Source organism: Heterodontus francisci, chromosome 7, assembly GCF_036365525.1.
Source record: "Heterodontus francisci isolate sHetFra1 chromosome 7, sHetFra1.hap1, whole genome shotgun sequence".
NCBI classification, from domain to species: Eukaryota; Metazoa; Chordata; class Chondrichthyes; order Heterodontiformes; family Heterodontidae; genus Heterodontus; species Heterodontus francisci.
Genome location: NC_090377.1, coordinates 79,964,454 through 79,990,606, shown reverse-complemented (window position 1 = coordinate 79,990,606; position 26,153 = coordinate 79,964,454). Strand labels below are relative to the sequence as shown.

Genomic DNA, 26,153 nt, shown 5'->3' with positions numbered 1-26,153 from the left:
TGATTGTATTGAAACGATCAAATATTGCATTAAAATGGCACTGGGAAAACAAATGAAGAAAGATGCGCAGAAAGAGATTAATTTCTGGAACAGTGATACTGAAGTGTTTAGATAGCCTAACAGCAGATGACAATGAAATGCATGACATAGTCTCGTGGAAAGGATTATTGACAAGGGCACCTGCATTTGTTGTTGTAATATTTATGTTAATAGTACCTTGGAAACAATAACAGTTTACAAAGAATTTGTTAAAATTGGCACAGTATATAGTACTGAGCTGGCAGTGTGTATTGACTGTCACCTTTTGTGATAGTGAAAAACACAGCTGATATCCATGGGTTCCATGTGAATGTGCATGGCTGGTGGCAGTAAGCAAAGCAACTTTTGTTTTTATACATTACAATCATGTAGTTATGGAGCTATTAATTCTTGAGTACCAAAACTTGAATTTACAAAACCAAATAACACTAGCTAAAATATCCATGATAAACTAATCCTACTTTCAATTAGCTGAATTATATGTTATCCAGAATATATTTTATAAAAGGCAAGGCTAAATTTTAATTTAAATAAAGCATGCGAAATTTAGAAAATTAAACAATGTACAGAACTGTAATAATTTGTTAGTATCTTGCAACATTTGAAATGTATTAATAGCTTTACAGATGTCTGATATACCCCTGCATTTTGAAAGCTGTAAAGGATAGTCGGTATCAAAATATGATTGTTGCTTGAACTAGACAGTTTGTCTAGTTGATTGCTTAGTTATCGTTTTGCTATTTTAAATATGACTTGAATAATCATACAGTGAGTTTGCTAATGACCTAAAACTCTTATTTGGATCAGGTTGTTACTCGTGCTGAAGGCAGAGTGCACACTTTCACCCTCAGAGATGTTCAGTTAGAGGAGGCTGGTGAAGTTAAACTCACTGCTAAAGACTTTGCAACATCTGCTAAGCTTATCGTTAAAGGTGAGTGATACAACATGTCAATTAAATACTGGATTTTTTTTTCAAACAATGTATTTGGCTATGTATTTTATGATTAATGTGTTGAATTTTTATTTAAATCTTTTACAGAACCACCAGTTGAATTCACTAAACCTCTGGAGGACCAGACAGTTGAAGAAGAAGCCACTGCTATATTGGAGTGTGAGGTGTCCAGAGAGAATGCCGTGGTTACATGGCTTAAGGATGGCAAAGAAATTCATAAAACCAAGAAATATGATATAATTGCTGATGGAAAAGTTAGAAAGCTTATTATCCACGACTGCAAACCTGAAGATGCTAAAACATATACTTGTGATGCCAAAGACTTCAAGACTTCCTGCTTCCTCACTGTGGAACGTAAGCAAATATATAGTGCATTATGTTCACAACTAAAGCATGATGCTACCATGTACAGATCCATATTGATGAGAATATATATGTTACTATTTCTCTGCCAGTAAGACTTTGTTTCTTTCACAGCTCCTCGTGTAGAATTTACGAAGCCTCTCACTGATCTTGAGGTGAAAGAAAAGGAAGTTGCCAAATTTGCATGTGAAGTTTCACGCGAAAATGCAAAGGTTTGCCTTTTGCTTAAATCATCATATGTTTTTATTTTTTAATTTTCCCTTTATGTTGAGAATTAAACTCAATTATTTAAATATAAGCAAAGGGATAGATTAGATGATATATCTTTCCTGCTGTGAGAATCACATGTTTTCACTTTTGTTTTAGCTACAGTGTAAGGTTGCAGTTAATGAGCCTTCATGGTGAAATAAATTTCCCTGTACACTTCCCTCTTCAATGGTCTGTCCTTCTCTTTAGGGTCTGAAACTTACTAAATTTCCAGAATTTCCATTTTTCTTGGGCTGCATGTGTGTACAAGATCACTAATCCTCATTTTTTCTGCCCCCATGCAGGCTGTCAGTGCCTAATTATACATGCCTGACTGCAGTACAGCTCTCGGACTCTCCTGGACCCAAACCTTCCTGCTAACTGTTATCAACCAACCACACCCCCCAGCCCAAGCCATTTTTACCCACTTCACCCATATGCCACCCCAGTAACACACTTTCTGCTTCAGCCCCAGTACCCCCAATGTCAATGTGCATCTTATGCTGGGTTTCCACTAACTTATATTAGCTCAGAATTTCCAGAGCTTCTCCAAGAAGGCAGAGTATCACTGTCCTGTTCTTGTAACCATGTGGCGCCCAGACTCAAATGTACCTCTCAACGCTGTCCATCAGCAGACAGTAGGCTCTGAAGCTTGTGACCAATAGCGCAGCTTCTGATTTCTCAGACCTACAGTTGCATTCCCGCTTCCTGCTTTGTTTTCTGGTGCTAGGCCCAGTCTGGAAATTTAACTGCACCTGCCCAGTTGGGGGATAGAGGGAATGCAGTAAACTGCTTGTTTATTTTCAGATAACTCTGTTCTGCACTTCCCTTGTTGCTTGCACCCTCGTAACATTTTGCAGTGCTCCTCCAAATGTTATTGTGAGTCATTAAGTCGAAACTTTCCCTTTTAAGCATGTTTTCCTAGCAGAATTACATGATTACTTCCAGGAGTTTAACCAATTGGTCAACTTTTACCAATATTAGAATTTCTATTAGAACCTGTATAGTCACATCTGTAAAATTAGATGTTCCATTTATCCCATGCATTTAAAGATAGATAAAAAGAAAGAATCAGTTCACTAATGCCCATCAAAGAAGGAAACCTGACATACCTACCCAGGCCCTACACCAATGTCACAAAATGGTGACTCTTATTATTCTCTGATGTGACCTTGCAAACATTTTGGTTGTAAAACAATCACGACAAAACAAAACAATAAGAGAAATATGGAATGAACCTACTGGCCTAGACCCAGTCATCAGATCAAGACAAAACTCAAGCAACCCAAACTAGTCAACCCTAAAAAAAACTACTGCCAACATCTGGTAACTGGTGCCAAGTTAGAAGAATGTCAACTATTGTATCAAGCAACAGCCTGTTATTGCAGTGCTCAAAGAGTCAAATCTTTCCGTCAGCATCCCAGACTTCTCCATCACCATTCCAGGGTATTTCTTAAGCAACTTGCAAAAGAAACCTACCCTACCGGGGGTCTTACCAGAAATGGTAGCATAGGGGTAATGTTAGTGGACTACAGAGGCCTGAACTAATGCTCCAGTGACCTGGGGCTGAATTTTCAATCTCCCGTGGGGGCAGGTTTGGATGCGGGCCCAGATATTCTCGCACTTGGACGGTGTCACCGGTTCCCGATTCCTCAAGGACGCAATACGATTTTCAAAGGGAGGGTAGAAGGGGGAAGCCAGCAACCCACATGCCGCCAATTAATTGCTTGTTGTGCTCTTTGTAGAGCTCGTTAAGAATCTGCGGAGCAACAGTTTGGAATTTTCAATTGAAAAGCATGGGGAAAATGGAGGGTCTGGGACACATTAGGGCACAGCTATCGGGAACACAGTGGGGAGCCATGAGTGCTCATGACTACAGTGTGCAAAGGTTGTATAAAATGGGCGATTTAAACTCAGTTGCTCATGCAGTGGCACAGAGTTGCTATCGCTGGTGCTGAGAGGCTTGCCTTTGTGAACAATGATTGTTTGGACTCTTGAAGGGAACGTGAGGCTGCTGGGATTACCTGGGCATCAGAGTTGTATTGAGGAAGCCCTGGTAAACCAATGAGCAGCAGGTGAAGGTGTTGAGATGGGAGCAGGCTAGTCTGTTATTGGAGAAGTGGCAAGGAGAAGCATCAGCAGATGCATCCTCCTGGTTAGGAGGAGGTCAGAGGAGCAGAGTGAGGGGCTCCAAGGGGAAGAAGGCGTTACCCAAAACATCAGGTGTACCACCCAAGAGTCAGCTACCTGCAAATGACTGAGTGCCATTGCAGACTGTGCCTATCTAGACATTTGGGCCCTGATATTTGTGCTCTTGTCCACAATGACCGGAGGCCTCGCAGTACTCATGGGAGTCCCCTACCTGCAACCATCAAGGTTACCGCTGGCCCTCTGCTCACTATGCTGTTCCATTTTCAAAGGCAACAGTAAGTCAGGTCATGGCTGGCATTTGCCTTTTAAAAATCACCTTCCATCACGAGTTCCTGCCTCCAGCCTATGTCCAATGCCACTAATTGGATGCTGAATTCACCTCAGAGCCAGTTAGGGCCTTTCCCTTTAAAAATTGCATGCATCACTGACCCTAATGCAATGCGGGGTCAGGACTCTGAAATGATCTGGCCTTTGGCTTTCGGAACCCAGATTGAAAAGCCTGCCTTGAGTTTATGGCCCACCACAGCAGCTGGGGGAATTTAAATTCAATTAATTAAATAAATCTGGAATAAAAAGTTAGTGTCAGTAATGATGACCATGAAACTACCAGGTTTTTGTAAAACCTATCTGCTTCATTAATGTCCTTTTGGGAAGGAAATCTGCCTGGTCGGGCCTATATGTGACTCCAGACCCACAACAATGTGGTTGACTCTTAACTGCTCTCTGAAATGGCCCAGCAAGCCACTCAATTGTATGGATGGGCCACTGGGCATCGATTTAGGCACCAGACCCTGCCTAGTCCTTCTCACTAACATCTGGCAACTTGTGCCAAAATTGGGAGAGTTGTTCCACAGTCTAGTCAAGCAACAGCTGACATAGTCATATTGAGGGTAACAAGGGCACAGAATGTATCTAAGAATGCAGCCAGAATCTCTCACATCCTATTTTTTATTTTAATTATGATTTCCTCAGGGCATCCCAAAACAATTTAGAACAAATGGATTGTATAGATTTACATAGAATTTACAGCACTGAAACAGGCATTCAGCCATATACCAGTGTTTATGCTTCACACAAACCTCCTCTATTTAATTCATCTGATCAGCATATCCTTCTATTCATTTCTCCTTTGTGTATTTGTCTAGCTTCCCCTTAACTGCATCTATGCTATTCAGATACTTGGTTGCACTGGCCGAAAAAATACCTAGATATCACCTTTCCACACTGAAGTAGAATTAGAAGGGTGAAGTAGACCAGAAGGACTCCTGTGTATTCAAATCTGACCATCAGTAGTGTCTCTCCACGTCAGTGATTATGTTCCACAGAAACTACCCAAATATACCTAGAAATATTTAGCACCTGGCCACATTCATCTCTGCAGCTGTGATATCTGAGCTTAATCAAAAGTTAACATGGTATTTGCTGTTGAGCTATTAAGGAAATTCCAAGGACATGAGCATTTCTGCTTACACCAGTGTCTCTTTCATCATAAATATCTCAGATGGCACCAGCATGCTAGGCAGCAACACCATATTATCCAATTTGCCACACTTCCTTCTACCGAGGAATCTATTCTAGTGCAGTACCGTTAATATTTTGAACATGTTTTGTATACTGTACTGTAAAATGATTTGTAAAATTATCCTGAGCAAGACATTATGGATTTTTTTTTTATTTTAGGTTCGTTGGTTTAAGGATGGTGTTGAAATAAGAAAAGGCAAAAAATATGACATTGTTGCTAAAGGCGTGGAGAGAATGCTTATCATTCACAAAAGCAGTTTTGATGATGAAGCTGAATATGAATGTGATGCAAGGACAGCTAAAACTTCTGGATTGCTTACAGTTTTAGGTAATCATTCAAATCAGATCTGTTCATAATTTTAACTTTCAGAAACACATTTTAGATTTTCTTGATCCATTTGTACTTATAATATGATGCCATGTTTTGCAGAAGAGGAAGCTACCTTTACGAAGAACCTTGCAAATGCTGATGTTACTGAAACAAACAGTATTAAATTGATTTGTGAAGTTTCCAAACCAAATGCTGATGTAACTTGGTACAAGGGAGATACAGAGTTGCCTGAAATTGGTCGATATGAACAATTTACTGATGGCAGAAAGCGAATTTTAGTAATTCAGAAGACTAATCCAGATGATGCGGGTGAATATAATTGCAGACTCCCAAATGGTGCTCGGACTTCATGCAATCTGAAAGTTCATGGTATGTACTATAGTCTATTCTGATGTGAGTGTGTTTTTCACAGCTGTGTTGTAATTTTACACTGTGTAATTTATCCTCTTAATTTTATTACAGAACTAGCACCTGAGTTTATTTCTAGACCACAGAATCTGGAGGTAGTAGAAGGAGACAAAGCAGAGTTCATCTGTTCAGTATCAAAGGACACCTATGAGGTGAAATGGCTTAAAGGTGATAAAGAGCTTAAAACTGATGATAAATATGAAATTGTATCTGATGGCAAAAAACGAATGCTCATTGTCAAGGACTCCATACCAAACGATGAAGGAACTTATGCAGCCATGATTGGTACCTCAAGAGCAACAGCGGAACTGACAGTTATTGGTAGGTCATGTGTACAAAAGAATGGGTGAAGATTTACAGGAAATAAGGGCATTGCATGTGCACTGTCAAATTACACTATTTTAATTGAATTATTAAAAAAGAACAATATGAAGGGGCAGATTTGAACTCCCTTTACCTGCCAAAAATGGAGACAATAACAGATGGAAATGGTGGACCTAATGCTCCATTCCCACCCCGCCACAATTTTTCCCGGGCCTCAAGGCCGCCGAGGCACCTGTCTAAATCAGGCAGAATCCATATTAATCTAAATAAATCAATATCCTATTTCCTACATAGGTCTGCAATGCCATTTTAACTGACTGCTGAGCAGTGTCAGCCATGGATTCTCCATTCAACTCCATTCTGTGGTACAGCAGAAGATGGCCAAATGTATTTTTGTGGGGCAGAGGTCCTCCTCCAGACTCCACAAGAGTAATGTGGGCCATTTCCTCTTTAGCCCAGCCTATCATTTCCCATCTGGTTTGATCTCTGGCCATTGAATATTTAGAGCCCACACCTGTCAAGTTGCATTGGGATGGCCATTCATGGTATGCTGGTCACTGACTATATCTTAATGAAACCCAGCCCTGGAAATGGACTGAACCTCCCATTGACACAGTCAGATGGCCAGACAATAGTCAGCTGCCCTTGATGTAAAATTCCCAGTGTGTTTAAGGCTAAGTTTGTCTTGTTGGTTGTCTCATAAATCAAAAATTGGAAACATCTGACAAGCAAGTCTGTTTTGAAATTGAAATGTAATTGGGATTGAAATTAATGCTACTCAGCTCAGAATTTTTAGTTCCCTTTCAGAGATTTTCAAGTAGCTGCAAATGGGAATTAAGGGCTAAGATGAGCAGGGGTTCTTCTCTTTTGCTTCCTTAGGAGTAGAAAATTAGTTTCAGACCTATAGACATTGAATGTCACTCACCCTAGTCCAAGGCCTGAGTTAGGGAATGTCACTTCAATTATTGGCATATCGAATTGTAGCATTGAGGGAGCAATTGCTTTCCCCAAGTTGGTATCCACGTGCAAAATATTTAAACTTAAACTAAATTATTTTATTGTTTTAAACAAACTTGTTTTCTTTCTCAGAAAAACTTAGGATAATAACTCCTATCAAAGACCAACTAGGCACAGAAGGACAAGAAATTGTTTTCAATTGTGAAGTTAACACTGAAGGTGCCAGAGCAAAATGGTTAAAAAATGAAGAAACTATCTTTGATAGTCCAAAATATATCATGGTCCAGAAAAATTTAGTCTTTACTCTCAGAGTCAGAGATTCACAAAATGAGGATCAAGGAATGTACACAATTGCACTGACAAATAATAGAGGAGAACATGCAATATGTTCAGCAACATTACAAGTACAAGGTAAATACTTCTTAAATGTTAAACAGTTGCGCATAAAATACTTACATAATACAAGTAAAATGCATAAGAACTACATAACTCCTTTTAATCTGTGCAGAGGAAGAACTGAAAATCATTGAACCTCTTGAAGATTGTGAAACAATGGAGAAGAAATCTGTCACCTTCTGCTGCAAAGTGAACCGTGAAAATGTTACTCTGCAGTGGATGAAAAATGGGGAGGAAATTGCATTTGACAAACAATTTCTGTACAAAATTGACAAGAAAAAGCATTCTCTTATAATTAGAAACTGTGCATTCAAAGATGAAGGTGAATACACTGTAATTGCTGGCCGAGACAAATCAGTTGCTGAACTTCTTATCACAGAGGCACCAACAGATTTCATAGAACATATTCAAGATCAGACTGTCATTGAGTTTGAAGATGCAACCTTTTCATGTCAACTGTCTAAAGAAAAAGCTACAGTGAAATGGTACAGGAATGGCAGAGAACTCAGGGAAAACCAGAAGTATGTTTAATTTTAATATTTTTGTTAAAACAGCAGCTGTCATTCATAAGTGTTTCATATATAACATATATATATCATTCACAATCTTGTTTCATTTGCCAGGTATCAGTTTGAAAAAGATGGTAGTTTGCAAAGACTTATTGTAAGGGAATGTAGACCAGATGATGAATGTGAATATTCCTGTGGTGTGGAAGACAGACGTTCAAGGGCTAGACTGTTTGTTGAAGGCAAGTACTGATTTAAAAAAACAAGTGTATCACAACAATTTAAGTCAGGAAATGCAGGGCTAATTATTATTTTTCTCCTCCCAGAAATCCCAGTTGAAATCATCAGACCGCCACAAGATATTTTTGAAGCTCCAGGATCAGATGTTATTTTTGAAGCTGAATTGAACAAAGATAAAGTTGAAGTTAAATGGCTCAGAAATAATATGATAATTGTTCAGGGTGATAAACATCAAATGATGAGTGAAGGAAAGGTCCACCGGTTGCAGGTCTGTAACATTAGACCGCGTGATCAAGGTGAATATAGATTCATTGCCAAGGATAAAGATGCAAGAGCTAAACTGGAACTTGCAGGTAAGTTAATTTGAATGTTATGAATATTCACGAGGCATGTTACATTTTCTGTCACTATTTACATTGAAATAGCTCTGAAGATTTGACATATTGCTGACTTATGAATCTTCTCATTGTAGCGGTACCAACAATCAAGGTGACAGATCTGAACCTTGTGATTGATGCTGGAAAACCATTCACAATGACACTTCCATATGATGCTTACCCACGTGGTGAAGCTGAATGGTTCAAGGAAGACAGTGTTACTTCTGAGTATATCAGCCTGCCCAAACAAAATATTGACACAACTGCAGAAATCACTAGTTATAGACTTTTTGATCCAAAGAGAACTGACAGGGGAAGGTACAAGATTGTAATTCAGAATAAACATGGAAAGGGTGAAGCGTATGTAAATTTGGACGTTATTGGTAAGAATTCTTTATTACACATATATTCTATAACTGCTGTGTAATGAAAGCTTTTCTGAAAAGATCCTCTAAAATGGATTTCTTAAAACAATATTATCTGTGTCAATTTACAGATGTGCCTGGCCCAATCCAGAATTTGAATATAATAGACACTTGTGATGGTGAGGTCAGTCTTGCTTGGGATGAGCCTGATAGTGATGGTGGTAGCAAAATCCTTGGATATGTTGTAGAACGGCGTGATGTAATGCGCAAAACTTGGACTTTAGCTACTGATCATGCTGACAATACTGAATTTACAGTGACTGGTCTCCAAAAAGGAATAGAGTATCTATTCCGTGTCAGTGCAAGGAACAGAATAGGTACAGGTGAACCTGTGGAAACTGATATACCTGTTGAAGCTAAGAATAAGTTTGGTAAGTATCAGATAATATTCATTCATTAGATTAAATTATTAATTCCAAATAATTTCTATGGGTCAGTATCACAAAATAAAAATGTTATGTCTTTTTCTATCAGATGTACCTGATGCACCACTGAACGTCCAGGTGAAAGATGTGAACAAGTTTGGTGCCACGATTACATGGGAACCACCAGAATATGATGGTGGAGCAAAAATCACTAACTACATTGTTGAATTACGTGACAGAACCTCTGTCAAATGGGAAGCAGCTATGGTTACCGGAGCAGATGAACTCTCTGCTCAAATGAATGATGTAGTGGAAAACAGAGAATATATTTTCCGTGTCAGAGCAGAAAACAAAGCTGGTATAGGAAAACCCAGCGCAGCTTCACATCCTGTGAAGATTATGGATCCAATATGTTAGTATCTGATCAGAAATATCTGTATTTGTGTTAAATGTTTTTCAATTTTTAATTTTGTACATTAACTAACTAATTTCTCTTTTTTTAGTCAAACCAAGTCCACCCATTGAATTTGCCTATTCAAAGCAAACCAAAGAATCTGTGCAGCTTAATTGGGAACCTCCTCTTAAGGACGGAGGAAGTCCAATACAGGGCTACATTATTGAACTATGTGAAGAAGGCACAGATAAATGGATTCCCTGTAATATAAGACTTGTTCCTGAAACAACATTCAAGGTTATCATCTCTAATTTATTTATTTGTTAAATATATCAGTACTGAGGTAGTAAGAGCTAGAGGCAACTGCTGTCCAATAGTAATTTTAGGGGTGTAATTCACCCACAATCCATCATCAAGTCACAGCAGATTGTCAGCTGATGGTCAACACTGGTCTCTTGGCAGCTGTTCTGCCTGGACTTCTGATTTGCTCAGTGACATTCATGCAGTAGAGTTTCAAGTGGGACTTTTCATTTCATTCACAACTTCAGGTACACCTATTTGTGGATGGATCTGTAGGGTAAATGGTAGTTGTAACATTCTTCGCAGCGTCAGACTAACTGATCGGTCACATGGGTAAGGAAGAATCAGAGACATGGTTTCTCTTTACATGGTTGTGCGTAGGAACTGACTTAGAGAGCACATCTTTATGATCGAATTTACTTCTTTGCTTTGAATGAAGAGCAAATGGTGACAGTTGCTTGATGTTTTGGTTTGTTTACCATCATGGTGGGTCACATGGGGAGTTTAAAAAGAAATTGTTCTTGAGTTGTGGACAACACTGTTGATAATTATTTTTACCCTAAACTGGTTGCCGTGAGAGCATTGAATCAACCACGTAGTGTAGGACTGGAGGCACATGTAGGCCTGACCAGGTATGTGTAGCAGGTTCCCAGATAGAGGAGGAGTGAGATCAAGGCAATATTCGAAGGTGAGGTTAAGATTTTTAACTCAATTTATTCAAGATCGTGGGTTTGCAGGACTTTGTGTCGGTTAGGATGTAGGTCACAGAATTCCAAATGAGTTGATGTTCGTCCAACCTGGACTTCAGGGGACTGGTGAAGAAAGCATTAGAGAAATGGAACCTTGAGGTATCATAAATATTCAATAGGATTTCAGTAGTGATAGAGGAAGATAAGGTGGACAAGATGGAAATCAGATTGCAAACTCCAACAGGAATGGTGAAATGGGCTGAGAGTTTGATATTGATGATTTTAAAGGGGAGGATGGGACTACGAAGATGGTGCAGAAATTTGAGATGAGTCAAACATAGGTTTTTAAGGTGAGTTTTGATAGATATATATTGTTTCAAATCTATAACATTTGTAACCTCATACTTGTTGGCTGAGGAAAATGTGCTAAGAATACTAGTACTGTTTTTTCTTGAATATTGCATATGCTTCTAATTTTTGTCATTACAGGTTACTGGACTGAAACGAGGAGTCAAATATTATTATAGGGTATCTGCTGAAAATGCAGCAGGTGTATCAGATCCAGCTGATGCTCTTGGCCCACTAACAGCTGATGATCCCCACGGTAATGGATGTTCTTTTCTAAATAAAAATATATTAAAGGTTGTTAAATTGGGCTTTTTAAAACTATGATAATTTGTAAAACCTTTGAAAACGGATTATATTTTCTTTTTAGTGGCACCTTCCCTTGACTTGAGAGCATTCAAAGATGGTCTTGAGGTCATTGTTCCAGAGCCGCTTAAGATTCGCATTCCTATCACTGGCTACCCTATACCTATGGCAAAATGGGCTGTTGAAGAAAAACCTCTTGAAAGCAATGATCGTGTGAAGATGGAAACAACTGTTGCATATACACAACTGGTCATTTCTCCCAGTGAACGCCCTGATAAGGGACTATATAAATTGACACTGGAAAATGCTGTGTCATCTGTCACAGGAGAAATTGATGTAAATGTAATTGGTAAGTATTTGCATATTTTCAGAAAACAACATTTTATTCAATCGTTTCAAGATGATTCGACAGTAACTTGCATTTATGTATTGTATTTAACCTTGTAAACATCCCAAGACACTTTACATAGGAAGAAAGAAAATAAATACATTATATAGGCATATGCAGAGCCTTCAACATGAACGTTAGGAAAAGTAACTGAAAACGTAATTGAAAGGAAGGGTTTTGCAAAGGTTTTAAAATGTTGGGAGTCAAAGAGATTTAAGGAAGGCATTCCTGAAGATGCTGAAAGCAATCGTGTTCTAAAGGGAAGGAAAGATACAAAAGGCCAGAGTTAGAGGACTGAATAATGGGGAAAAGAGTTATAATCCTGGAAGAAGTTGTAAGGATAGAATGTACAAAGCTGTAGACGCATTTGAAAAGAGGATTATTATTTTAAATTCCATGTGTTAGGGATTCAGTGTATATCAGGGATGCTGTGGATGATGGAAGAGTGAAATTGAGTGCTGGACAGAATATGAATGGCTGTGTTTTTAACAAGTCGGAGTTTATAGAAGGTCAGGGATGGCAAACTGACATAAAGAGGATAATGGAAAGAGTGAATCTAGAAGTGACAACGATATGTCTAAGGAGTTCAGCACTGGTAAGATAGGCATGGAGGTAGGCAGTGTTGAAGATGTAGAAGTAAGTGGTCTTATTGGTATAAAGATGGATAGCAGTTTTAAAGTCAACTCCTGATCAGACGCGACACTGTGACTTTGCACAGTCTAAGTGGCTCAAGATGGGAAAGGAGTCAATAGCAACAAATGTATTTTATGACATGGGCATAAAACAACAAAATGATAAAATGTTTAATTGTTTATTGTTTTAACTTCCCAGCACCCCCAAGTGCACCAAAAGATTTTAAAGTGTCAGAAATTGGTAGAAATACAGTACATTTGATGTGGGAGCCACCAGATAATGATGGTGGAAGTCCATTAACTGGATATCTTATCGAAAAGCGTGAAGTTAACCGCAAGACTTGGGTCAAGGTAAGTCATAAAATATATTGAACTCAAATTTACATTTGATATAAACCCACAATTATCAAACTAGTGGTTCAAAATTGTCACCATGTTCATTAAAGTTACTCATTTAGGCTGGAAATGGAGTAATTGCTGCCTCCCGAGATAAATGATTTTGTAAGTTATCAGCTCAAAGACTGAGATACTGAAGGAAACAAACAAGAATAAAGCTATTCAGATGTCAGTAGTTGCTCCATTATTGTTAAGTCAACTGTATACAACTAAATATCAAGGTCAATCTTATGTCAGGGCCTTTCTGCATAGTAAGTCTTTGGTGTAGATTTAAGCATTGTTGTTAGAATTTTTGTGCAGAATTTTCTATTTGATTTCTAAATCCTTATGTTGTCTTTCCCCTGTCAAATCCTCTTCAAAGCACCTTGGGAACACTCATCACCCTGGCACTGCAGAGAGAAAAAGAGGGGGCAGACATGTCAGGTCAATGCCCCTTTAAGCTTGTTTTAGAATTTCAGAGGTTCTTCACACAGGCAGCACTGAGCCTATACTTACTGCTGTCGCAGGGCTGGTCAACAATGGAAATGAGTAGGGAGGGGTTGTTACCAGCCCACCTGCCTCACTTTTTTCTCCATCTGCTGGAAAGGTGCCTGATAAAGCTAACTTGGGTTCCCCACTGAAATTAAGGGGATTGAGGGGTTCAGGCAGCAAGTCAAGTGAGGCCAGAAAAGGTGAGTACTATCTTTTCCTGCCTCTTATTGAATCTTTGGTCTGGAACCCTTCTTGTCACTGTTCACCAATGGCTTCTCCGGGGTCAGTATTAGACCTGCAGCTATTTTGACATATGTGAAGCTGCCTGGCAAACAACAATGGCTCTTCAGTCCATTACAGTTTATTCAAGGTCGGAGAAAGTGTGATTTGGCTGCATTTAAAGCAAGAGGCCGCTTAGCTTATTAACATTGATGCATTATCATATTCTGTACTTTCTAGGTTATTGACAGAGTGCAAGACTTAGAATATACTGTCCCTGACCTCTTTCAAGGAAGAGACTACCTATTTAAAATTTCAGCCTGTAACAAATGTGGCCCAGGCGAACCAGCATATATTGATGAGCCTGTTAATGTATCTGCCCCAGCAAGTAAGTATTTAGCTTTGTTAATCATTTATATTGAATTTTAGGATATTTCATTTGTAAATAAAGCCAAATAAATCTATTTTATTTCTTTTTAAATAAAATAAGTACTGTTTCCAGAAAAATCTCAGGGGATGGGATCAAACCCAGGGTGGTTGGAATCTGGAACACACTGCCTGAAGAGGTGGTAGAGGCAGGAACACTCACGACATTCAAGAAGTATTTAGATGAGCACTTGAAACGCCATAACATACAAGGCTATGGGCCAAGTGCAGAGAAATGGGATTAGTTAGGACGGGTTCTTGATGGTCGGCGCAGGCACGTTGGGCCGAAGGGCCTGTTTCTGTGCTGTAAAACTCTATGACTCTATAAATGTATGCAGCACATTTCCTCTTTAAATAAGTTTTATTGCATTCTACTACTCACATGCTAAAATATATCATGTTAGTAAATTAATAAGGAAACAAATAGCATTCCAAGCCAAGATCTTTCCTGGAATAATTTAGCAAGCAGTTTTACAGATCAGCTGTAAGGGCTATTAAGTAATTTAAACTGAACATGTTTCCTAAACCGCTCCCTTAATGTACTCCCACTATTAGTTTAATCGTTCAAAAGTTATACTTCATAATATTGTTTCAGTGTATTTGCACAGCAGATGAATCTTTCAGTAGAATTAGATCTATTGAATATTCATATCTTGCATATTGAGAATGCTTTTTTGTAGTTTCAAAAGTATATGCTTAAGAAGAGAAGCTGTTTCTAAAAGTAGGTGGAGAGAGATGGGAGCAGAGCTAACTTTAATGTCTAGAATGCTTTATTTGTGCCCAGTTCATTAAGTATTCAATAAGGAAGAGGAAGGCATTGCTCCATTTGTCTAGATTATGGGTGTACTGGATACAAAATTCACAGTATGTCTAGGAAATCAGGCAGGAAGGGTGACTCAGACCTTTATGTGAGAAGGCTTTTAAAAGGCTCACAGATTTTAAAGTATATGCTGTCCTTTTCTGTGCCTTGAAATTTTTCTTTTATTTCTTTTACATCTGGCACTTAGGCTTTTATAAACCCTTGTGCCAATAGTTTTGTTCCAACTCGCATTACAGGCACCAAATGGGTTTGCCCAAAGGAATCCTCTATGCTGATACTACCAATCATTTCAAGAGGCCCTGGCAGCATACCTGGGAATGAGATGCATACCTGTTTTCTCAGCATTTAAGTCAGCAGAGAAGCAGATGCAGAGCTGTTCAATCTGGTGCAAGCACACCTGCTGTAACCTTGTAGCACAGGGCTGGCACATGCAGAATCAGTAATGGTCAGCTGAAATGTGGCTGCATCTCCTTTCAGGCATGTTGCAGATTAAATCTATGGGAATGGTATCATAGATTGACGCAGCAGACTACCCTTTCCACAAGCACCTTATGTAGCCCCTGCTTGACTTCATCAACCGTCAAACAAAGGATTGAGTGCTGCGCTGTGCCTTCACTTTCCTGCAGACTCTAATCTACACCTGAGGCTCCCTTTCCCTTTATTTGCCTGCCACATTTTCGATCCCTGCTCCTTCAGCCTTCATAAAGGCTGCTAACAAGTTTAGACTCTTTTGAGGCTCTGTAAAAGCTTTCAGATTTTTGGCCAGTGTTCTCTTTTGTGATTCCACTCAAAATTGGGAAATACAGGTGTTGGCTGTTACTGCTGCTTCACTGCCCCCACGGAATGTACCTTCCCACTACCCTCGTAAAGACTCCTTTCCTGTTTTCCCCATGTAAATGGAGGTACAAGTCAGGGTCTAGGTCGCTTGTGTATTTCGTCCGGTTAGCATCAGTTACTGTCACTTTCCAGGACCACAGTGGGGAAGGCACCAGTGACAACGCCGGGTTCCTCAGTGGAGAGAATGGGCCTTCCAGCACCCTCCTTTCTTTTCATTTTGGCTCCCCTTCCCTTCTCGTTTAGGTCTCAGTCTCTGCTGAGGTCTACCAGGATGCTATTTTGGCTTTCATCTTTAATCCTTCCAATCCCTATTTATTTCACTAAATCATTATTCAGTGAATTGAATGCAGTCTGCATTTAACCATTTGAACAGTATTAGCATCAGTTATAAACTGATATAGACCTGAAGAAGAAAATTTGTCTTAAGTACGTTTAATTAGTTCTTTTGAAATTTTTGAACTGAAGATTTAAATTTGTAATTCTGTACTTTACAGCTGTTCCAGATCCACCAGAAAATGTCAGATGGAGGAATCCATCTGCCAAAGGAATATTCCTTGCATGGGAACCACCAAAATATGATGGAGGCACAAAAATTAAAGGATATTTAGTAGAAAAGTGTCAACGCGGTGCTGAAAAGTGGGAGCCATGTGGAGATCCAGTTAATGAACTGAAGTAAGTTTATATACTTAATTTTCTAATGTTTACTCTGTCTTAAATAGTACATAATAAATGCTAAAATTGGTTATCATGTCAAATAGGATGGAAGTGACCAACCTCAGTGAAGGGGAATGGTATTCATACCGTGTTAAAGCTTTGAACAGACAAGGTGCCAGCAGACCAAGTAAACCCACAGATGACATTCAAGCAATTGATCCAAAAGGTACATTGTTACTAATTAATATAAAAGTATTTTTCCAAAACACATTGGGCTGAATTTTATTTGGGCACCGTGCTGTGCGGCGGTGCCCTTTGTACTTGGTGGGGTGCCCGCATTCAGTGGCAGCCGCAGAGCCCCTGCGATATTTCACGCAGGGGCTTATTAGCATCACTGTGCTGAGCCGCCTCCCGCCACCACCCCCCCCACCCCCCCAATATTACGTGGGGAGAGGCGGGACATTAGGTGCAGTGAGAGACCTTTGATAGCTATTTAAAGCGCCCCAGCATCTGCTTCCTGACAGCTGTCAAAGAAAAACTTACCTGGCAGCTGAAGAGTGGGGCTGCTGCCAATCTGGCAGCAAAGCAGAAAGTGCTGCAGAAACTCAGCAGGTCAGGCAGACCTGAAAGTTAACTCTGTTTTTCTCTCTACCGATACTGCCTGACCTGCTGAGTTACCCCAGCATTTTCTGCTTTGCTGTCACATACTTACCCTGCTGCATCCCTGTGTCCTGCGAAGTTGTGATCCACTTCTTACACTCAAGTGTTACATTGCTTATCGTGGGCATGCTGCCTGTGTGAATAATCTTAATTTTGCACATTCCAGGACGTGAGACTTAAATGTACCATAAAATGCAAATACACAACAGAAATAAAACTATAATTGAAGAATATTTACATACTATGGGCTTCTAATCACCTGAATCTGAAAAGCCGCAGACTAATATGCATTTGGAATCTGTATTCATTTCTCTGCTAACTGTTACGTGAAAATACATGTAACTGCAATTAACCGATCTTTGTTAAAAAAAAGCAGGAAAATATGTTCATATTCAAGCTGCATTGCCAACTTGAAATATTGCACCAATAACTATGATCAGCTGCTGCTGAAACAAAGTGTTCGTGAACATGTGTCGATGTGTAATAGTTGAAAAACCACTGCAACAGCATAGATTTCCTCACCAGTCTTGCATTGGTTTTCAAATATGTGCAAGACAAACCTTGCAGCCAGAAATTAGATCAGTTACACGGTGGAGTCACCTTTGCATTTAAAGGACCACACCAAAAGCCGAGGATGGCAGAGGGGTACTCTAGGGTGGCCCCACAGTGCAGCAAAGTCTCCCTGCTCACTCTCCTCCAGGCTGTGCAGGCAAAGCGGGAAGTCCTTTTCACCAGCGATGGTAAGAAGAGGCTCTCCCACCTGAACAAGGTAGTCTGGCTGGAGAGGGCAGAGAAGGTGAGTAGACGTGGGGCCATCTGACGTCAAAGGGTCCAATGCCGGAAGGGGATGAACAAGCACTCCTCCAGCTAGCCGGGGCCCTCTAGGCCTCAGGGTACAAGCACCAAAGTCATCCACAACCAAAGGGCAATCTGATCAGCAGCCTTCCTCTAGTCAAGCTGCTAGTGCAGAGGTTGCGCTGAGAAGGGGCACTCGCAAGCGTTTACAGGGAACACATTAACACAAATGGGAATGCACGGGTGTCATAGCAATGTAAATAATCGTTGCACTAAATCTTATTCACCAACATGTGTGTCCTGTTTTCCTGTGTGCATGATGTGTGCCAGCATGTAGCGCCAATGTCGCATCCCTTGCTCCATTGACTCTCCAGGAACTTTAATGTATGCAATCGACTCATTGCCATGCCACCATAAATCATGAGCCTCTCAGCGGATGCAGTGACATGGAAATCAGCTCAGTCAGCTGCTGGCTGTAATGGTTTACACCGAAATGCTGCGGATGTGGACTGTTGCACAGCAGGTGAGCGAGGCTGATGTGTGGCGTCCAGAGCTCATGTCGGCTGATATGGAGCAGTGCGTCTTTGTCTGCTCAGGCACTGCCATTCATCCTAGATCCCTGCTAGCCCTGCATGTGGAGACTAGCTTGCATCTGCCCTCCCATGCACCTTCCTGTTATAGATCCTCATTGTCCTCATAGACTGAGAATGAATGCAGTTGACGTCCCTCCTCATAATTCCAGGCTTGCCCCCTACTGGGTGCATATTTGTGCAGACCACCGCGAGCAGGAAAGGAAGGTCATGCCATTTTTGGCCCATTGTACGGGACACCACCGTATATATCCAGGCATTGGGTGCGCATTTAGAACATGCAGATCGCCTGCTCAATGGCAAATCTTTCAGCTCAGTGGATGGTGTTTTTTCTCTCCTCTGCAGCAATAGTGGGGTCTCTGACTGGTGTCGGGAGCCATGTCTGCAAGGGATAGCCCTTGTCTCCAAGAAGCCACCCCTCCATCTGAGCCAGTTCAGTGAACAGCGGTGATAGCTGGGACTGGCGCAGGACCCAGTTGTCATGGCAGCTGCCTGAGAAGTGGTCACAGATTCGCATGAAGCATCTTCAGTGATGAAGTACCAGCTGCACCTAGATTGAGAGGATTCCTTTAATTGCAAAATCTGCAGGTGGTAGCCTGATGGCCACAAGGGTGTACTATATGGACCCTGAGAACTATGGTTCTCCAGCAATGGTACCGAGACCGATAGTCCTCTGGGCCTGTGTGTGAGGGTTCATCCTGAAGCGGACATACTCACTGACCCTCCAGTGCAGGGCAATGGTGTCCTCCCTCATGCAGCGCTGCACTGCTGACTGTGTGACCCCACAATTGGTCTCTGGTGGGCCCCTGAAATGCTGCACAGGCATCAAGCTTAAGAGCCGCTGCCACTAGGAGGACCGCAGGCATAGGATGTCAACTGAAGATCATGGGCTGCAGGTCATCATCGAGCAGGGCAGTGAGACGTGCCACCACCCTCTCTACATGTGCAAGTGCCTCTGAAACTGGTGCTTTGACATCTGATGGCATATCATTTGGGGCTTGTAGATGCACAGCGACCATAATTGCGAGCTCCCCTTGGGGGCTGGAGCTCATGACAGGGGGCCTCTATGTGGACCGCACCATATCTGTTGATCTTGTCTCCGGCACAGGCGGGTCTTCAGGAGAAGTGGATCGCATGCTGTAGGATGAGCCAGACCCATTTCCATGTGATAAATGAAGTTGTATCCTTCATTAATGTGAAGGTTCCTAACAGGGCAGGGATTGGTGTTGACGGGTACATCAGGTGCTAACATGGATCAGCTATGTGGCGTAGCATGGAATTGCCCATCTTGGCTAACACTGAGAGAGGCACAGCATAACCACATCAAGATCCTACCAGCTTCATCGATTGCGCCCACCATCCTTATAACCTTAATGCCCCTACCCTTTCTGGCACCCTCCCCAAACACTGGGTGACGAGAGTGCCATTTCTCCTGCACAAACACAAACAAATGCAGAGGGTACACCGTTTACAGAGGGAGGGTACACAGTATGCAGAGTGAGACCCCTGAGTATCCCTCTCCTCCCTTCCAGTATGCAGAGTGAGACACCTCAGTATCCCCCTTCGCCCTCCCTTCCAGTATGCAGAGTGCGACCCCTGAAAAAGGAACTTACCTTCTGTCGCAAAACCTTCTGCCTCCAATGACCTGCCAGCTTTCCTAATCGTCAACGGGACGGCACGTGACGGCCGCCCGTTCAAAGTAAAATCAGGAAGTGTCCATGGAGAGGCGGTGGGCTGCATAATCTGCAGCGGTAAGTAACATTTAACATAGTTTAATTGGGGTGCCGCCGCTGTGCGGCGAGGGAGCCACACCAAGGTCCCCCCGCCGCCGGTAATTTGCGGTGGGCCCTTATCGACATCACAGGTCGAGGCAGGCCTCTCCCCACAGAATTTTACCAGCTCTCGCGGCGTCGAGGGGCTGGTAAAATTCTGCCATTATTTTACTAAGGTCAAGCTTTTTAATACATTACAATTCTAATAATAAATGCAGATTTATTTCACAAATATGCACATTATGTTCAACATTGTCACTGTTGCAAGTTCAATTATTCTGGAAGAAAATAGAATAAATTATGTGAGTTACTCAGTAATTAATAATGTTACAGCTGAGATATATTGATGAACTTAGTAAGGTTACAACCAGTACAGAACCTTACTGACGCTTCTAATTTCCCCATTAATTCATATTAATAATTGTGAATTTGGAAGAACCACAAATCAGGTTTGCAGTTATCAACGCCTGATGCTCCAACCAACAATCCATCAAATGAGGTTTCACAATGGGTGCATGGTTTTACTGAACTTAACCTACCATTTCCCTTTAAAATACATAATTTTTGGACTAAATTAATGACATGTTTTCTTTGTTTCCAACAGAGGCTCCAGAGATTCATCTTGATGTTAAACTTCTTGCTGGCATTACTGTGAAGGCTGGAACAAAGGTTGAGCTCCCAGCTTTTATCTCTGGCAAACCTAATCCTAGAATTACTTGGACAAAAGCTGAATACCTTCTGAAGCCTGACAACAGACTAACTATTGACTCAAAGCTTGATCGTTCCACTGTGACAATCTTAAATACCACAAGGAGTGACAGTGGACCTTACATTATTGAAGCAGTAAACACCAGTGGCCGTGCCACTGCAGTTGTTGAAGTCAATATTCTAGGTAGTTTAAATGTTAAGTTGCTCTTTATGAACTTGTATATAATCTTGGAATAAATAAATTCTCTCAAACATATACTAACCATTACTTTTGTTTACAGACAAACCTGGACCACCAGCTGCATTTGATATCAGTGATATTACAAATGAAACTTGCAACTTGACATGGAATCCACCTAGAGATGACGGTGGTTCACGCATTACAAATTATATCGTGGAATGTAAGGCTGGAGCTAGTGAAATATGGAACAAACTCTCATCTACTATCAAAGAAACCAAATTCAAGGCAACAAACCTTACACCATTAAAAGAATATACATTCAGAGTTTGTGCTGAAAACATGTATGGTATAGGAGAACCATCTCAGCATGCTCCAATTATAGCTAAATATGCTTTTGGTAAGGAAAAATATGATTTTGTATAATTTTAGCATTTGTTACATAATTTGTACATAATATACCATTTTGATTTTTAAAAACACTTGGAAATATGATTGTATATTAGATCCACCTGGTCCTCCAACACGTCTACAAGGTTCAGATATTGCTAAGGATTCACTGACATTGACATGGTATGAACCAGAGGAAGATGGTGGCAGCCCAATCACTGGATATTTTGTTGAAAGATTTGATCCAGACACTGATAAATGGATTAGATGCAACAAGTTACCTGTCAAAGACACAAGTCTGAGGTATTTATGACAATGATGATTTATATGTGAACCAAACTTTGAAAAGCTCAACAATAAGTTGTAATAACTCTGATATCCTTAATCCTGATTTGTTTAGAATTAGTTAATCTCTGATGGGATTCCTTTTGGTGAAACTTTAAAACCTTTTTCTGTTATAGTCTTTTGTTTGTTTCATATTCTAAACTCCCTCTCTCCACTCTGATTCACAATTATTGGAATGTCTGTGATCCTTAATTTAAAGAGGGGTGCGAGTACGATGCTTGAAAATCCTGAAGCAGGTAGCACATCCAGGGAGTCCGGGACATGGGGACAACCTTAATAGCCGTACCATATGACCATAAATTTTCCCGGCCACCCAACCAAATCCACGAGCTGGTCAGTGGGCAGGAGCAGGAATTCGGTAGCCTCTGGCTCCTCATGGCCCACAAGGAAACATGAAATTAAATTAATTACTTTCCTGCCTAACCCTCTTCTGGGCCGTGATCCAGCAGGTTTGGCTTCTTGGAACAGCCATCACTGTTTTCCTGCTTAGGCCTCTGACTAATATTGCAGTTGGACTGTAAGATGCAATTTCCTTCCTACGGATGTGCCATCCCTTCCTCAAAATAGCAAATTAACATCAGGAACCATTGGAAAAGCAGAGAGATCAGAAAGGGTAAGTGACTACCCTCATTTTAACTGCCTGCTCCCTGCCCGGTTTCCTCCAGGAATTAAAATCAGGAATAAAAACAGCAGGTCTGGCAGCATCTGTGGAGAGAGAAGCAGAGTTACCATTTCATATCAGTAACCTTTCATCAGAACTGGCAAAGGTTAGAAATATAATAGGTTTTAAGCAAATAAAGCGGAGTGGGGCAAAAGATAACACAAGGGAAGGTGTTGATAGGACAGAGGGTCACAGAGAATAACTGACCAGAAGTTCATGGAGCAAAGGCAAAGGATGTGTTAATGGTGTGGTGAAAGACAAAGTGTTAGTGCAGAGAGGGTGTTAAATGACGGAATAATGAACTGCCCCAGCCAAAAGCACAAACATGAGTTGTATTGCTGGTAAAAGAGGAAATTAACGCAATAGTGAGGAAAGATATTAGGTCTGACGATGTGGAATCTGTATGGGTAGAGCTGAGAAACACTAAGGGGCAAAAAATGTTAGTGGGGAATGTTGGGAATGGCATTAAACAGGAAATTAGAGATGCATGCGATAAAGGAACATCTGTAATTATGGGTGACATTAATCTGCATATAGATTGGGCAAATCAAATTAGTCACAATACCATAGAGGAGGAATTCTTGGACTGTATGTGGGATGGTTTTCTGTACCAATACGTTAAGCAACCAACGAGAGAACAGGCGATCCTAGACTGGGTATTGTGTAATGAGAGAGGAATAATTGACAAACTAGTGGTGTGAGACTCCTTGGGGACGAGCGACCGTAATATGGTAGAATTCTTCATCAAGATGGAGAGTGACGTAGTTGATTCTGAGACTAGGGTCCTGAATCTTAGTAAAGGAAACTATGAAGGTATGAGGCGCGAGTTGGCCATGACGGATTGGGAAATGCTACTTAAAGGAATGATGGTGGATAGGCAATGGCAAACATTTAAAGAGCGCATGGATGAACTGCAACAATTGTTTATCACTGTCTGGCGCAAAAGTAAAATGGGAAAGGTAGCCAAACCATGGCTTACAAGGGAAATTAGAGATAGCATTAGATCCAAGGAAGAGGCATATAAATTTGCCAGGAAAAACAACAGACCTGAGGATTGGGAGCAGTTTAGAATTCAGCAAAGGAGGACCAAGGGATTGATTAAGAAGGGGAAAATAGAGTACGAGAGCAAGCTTGCGGGGAACATAAAAACTGACTGTAAAGTTTCTATAGGTATGTGAAGAGAAAAAGATTGGTGAAGACAAATGTAGGTCCCTTACAGTCAGAAATAGGGGAATTTATTATGGGGAACAAAGAAATGGCTGACCAACTAAATACATACTTTGGTTCTGTCTTCACAAAGGAGGACACAAATATCATACCAGGGGAACACAGGGCATAGTGGGAGAGAGGAACTGAAATAAATCAGAATTAGTAGAGAAATGGTGTTGGGAAAATTGATGGGATTGAAGGCCGATAAATCCCCAGGGCCTGATGGTATGCATCCTAGAGAACTTAAGGAAGTGGCCCTAGAAATAGTGGATGCATCGGTGGTCATCTTCCAAGATTCTATAGACTCTAGAACTGTTCCTACAGATTGGAGGGTAGCTAATGTAACCCCACTATTTAAAAAGGGAGGTAGAGAGAAAGCAGGGAATTATAGACCAGTCAGACTGACGTCGGTAGTGGGAAAAGTTCTAGAGTCCATTATCAAAGATTTTATAGCAGAGCACTTAGAGAAAAGTGGTAGAATTGAGCAGAGTCAGCATGGATTTACAAAAGGGAAATCATGCTTGACAAATCTACTAGAATTCTTCGATGATGTAACTAGTAGAATTGATGAGGGGGAGCCAGTGGATGTGGTTTATTTGGACTTTCAGAAGGCTTTCGACAAAGTCCCATATAAGAGATTAGCATGTAAAATTAAAGCGCATGGGATTGGGGGTAGTGTATTGCGATGGATAGAAAATTGGTTGGTGGACAGGAAACAAAGTGTAGGGATAAATGGGTCTTTTTCCAAATGGCGGGCAGTGAGTAGTGGGCAACTGCAGGGATCGTTGCTAGGACCCCAGCTATTCACAATATCCATTAATGATTTAGATGAGGGAACTAAATGTAATATCTCCAGATTTGCAGATGACACAAAACTGGGTGGGAGGGTGAGTTGTGAGGAGGATGCAGAGAGGCTTCAGGATGATTTGGACAAGTTGAGTGAGTGGGCTAATGCATGGCAGATGCAGTATAATGTGGATAAATGTAAGGTTATCCACTTTGGTGGCAAAAACAGGAAGGCAGATTATAATCTGAACGGCTATAAACTGAGAGAGGGGAATATGCAGCGAGACCTGGGTGTTCTCGTACACCAGTCGCTGAAGGTAAGCATGCAGGTGTAACAGGCGGTAAAAAAGGCAAATGGTATGTTGGCCTTCATAGCGAGAGGATTCGAGTACAGGAGTAGGGATGTCTTGCTGCAATTATACAGGGTCTTGGTGAGGCCACACCTGGAATATTGTGTGCAGTTTTGGTCTCCTTATCTGAGGAAGGCTGTTCTTGCTATAGAGGGAGTGCAGCGAAGGTTTACCAGATTGATTCCTGGGATGGTGGGACTGATGTATGAGGAGAGACTGAGTCAGTTAGGATTATATTCGCCGGAGTTCAGAAGAGTGAGGAGGGATCTCATAGAAACCTATCAAATTCTCACAGGACTTGACAGGGTAGATGCAGGAAGGATGTTCCCGATGGTGGGGGAGCCCAGAACTAGGGGTCATAGTCTAAGGATATGGGGTAATCCTTTCAGGACTTTGATGAGGAGAAATTTGTTCACCCAGAGAGTGGTGAACCTGTGGAATTCGCTACCACAGAAAGCAATTGAAGCCAAAACATTGTATGTTTTCAAGAAGGAGTTAGATATAGCTCTTGGGTCTAAAGGGATCAAAGGGTATGGGGCAAAAGCAGGAACAGGCTACTGAGTTGAATGATCAGCCATGATCAGGCTCGAAGGGCCGAATGGCCTACTCCTGCTCCTATTTTCCATGTTTCTATGAAAAAAATACAGTGGGCAGGCACGTGATAAAAAAATGAATGATGGAACAAACTAAAATAAAAGAAAAAGAAAAAAGGGGGGGGCCAGTCATGCTCTGAAATTATTGAACTCAATGTTCAGTCCAGCAGGCTGTAGTGTGCCTAATCGATAAATGAGATGCTGTTCCTTGAGCTTGCGTTGATGTTCACTGGAACACTGCAGCAAGCCCAGGATAGCGATGTGGGCATGAGAGCAGGGTTGTGTGTTGAAATGGCAAGCGACAGGAAGCTCAGGGTCATATTTTCGGACTGAGCAAAGGTGTTCTGCAAAGCGGTCTCCCAATCTGTGTTTGGTCTCCACAGTGTAGAGGAGATCACATTATGAGCAGCGAATACAATATACTACATTGAAAGAAGTACAAGTAAATCGCTGCTTCACATGAAAGAAGTGATTGGGGCCTTGAATAGTGAGGTAAAGGGGCACGTATTACATCTCCTGTGATTGCATGGGAAAGTGCTGTGGGAAGGGGACGAGGTGTCAGGGATAATGGAGAAGTGGACCAGGGTGTCGTGGAGGGAATGATCCCTTCGGAATGCTGACAGGGGAGGCGAGGGGAA

The 26,153-nt window shown here is 41.2% G+C and overlaps 1 protein-coding gene across 1 annotated transcript in view; it reads left to right on the top strand.

Annotated features, from left to right (window-relative positions):
• The window catches only part of LOC137372387 (titin-like), a 425,393-nt gene that overhangs the window by 284,660 nt on the left and 114,580 nt on the right, over nucleotides 1-26,153 (top strand). Inside the window, exons 165-187 of the mRNA XM_068036276.1 lie at nucleotides 847-970; nucleotides 1,079-1,345; nucleotides 1,469-1,566; nucleotides 5,432-5,600; nucleotides 5,703-5,972; nucleotides 6,066-6,332; nucleotides 7,425-7,703; nucleotides 7,801-8,209; nucleotides 8,312-8,436; nucleotides 8,521-8,787; nucleotides 8,907-9,194; nucleotides 9,308-9,607; nucleotides 9,711-10,013; nucleotides 10,105-10,292; nucleotides 11,474-11,588; nucleotides 11,700-11,984; nucleotides 12,855-13,006; nucleotides 13,982-14,129; nucleotides 16,319-16,496; nucleotides 16,583-16,704; nucleotides 20,900-21,187; nucleotides 21,285-21,581; nucleotides 21,688-21,874. Coding sequence (XP_067892377.1) covers nucleotides 847-970; nucleotides 1,079-1,345; nucleotides 1,469-1,566; nucleotides 5,432-5,600; nucleotides 5,703-5,972; nucleotides 6,066-6,332; nucleotides 7,425-7,703; nucleotides 7,801-8,209; nucleotides 8,312-8,436; nucleotides 8,521-8,787; nucleotides 8,907-9,194; nucleotides 9,308-9,607; nucleotides 9,711-10,013; nucleotides 10,105-10,292; nucleotides 11,474-11,588; nucleotides 11,700-11,984; nucleotides 12,855-13,006; nucleotides 13,982-14,129; nucleotides 16,319-16,496; nucleotides 16,583-16,704; nucleotides 20,900-21,187; nucleotides 21,285-21,581; nucleotides 21,688-21,874 — 5,126 coding nt within the window. The remainder of the gene's footprint in view (nucleotides 1-846; nucleotides 971-1,078; nucleotides 1,346-1,468; nucleotides 1,567-5,431; nucleotides 5,601-5,702; nucleotides 5,973-6,065; nucleotides 6,333-7,424; nucleotides 7,704-7,800; nucleotides 8,210-8,311; nucleotides 8,437-8,520; nucleotides 8,788-8,906; nucleotides 9,195-9,307; nucleotides 9,608-9,710; nucleotides 10,014-10,104; nucleotides 10,293-11,473; nucleotides 11,589-11,699; nucleotides 11,985-12,854; nucleotides 13,007-13,981; nucleotides 14,130-16,318; nucleotides 16,497-16,582; nucleotides 16,705-20,899; nucleotides 21,188-21,284; nucleotides 21,582-21,687; nucleotides 21,875-26,153) is intronic.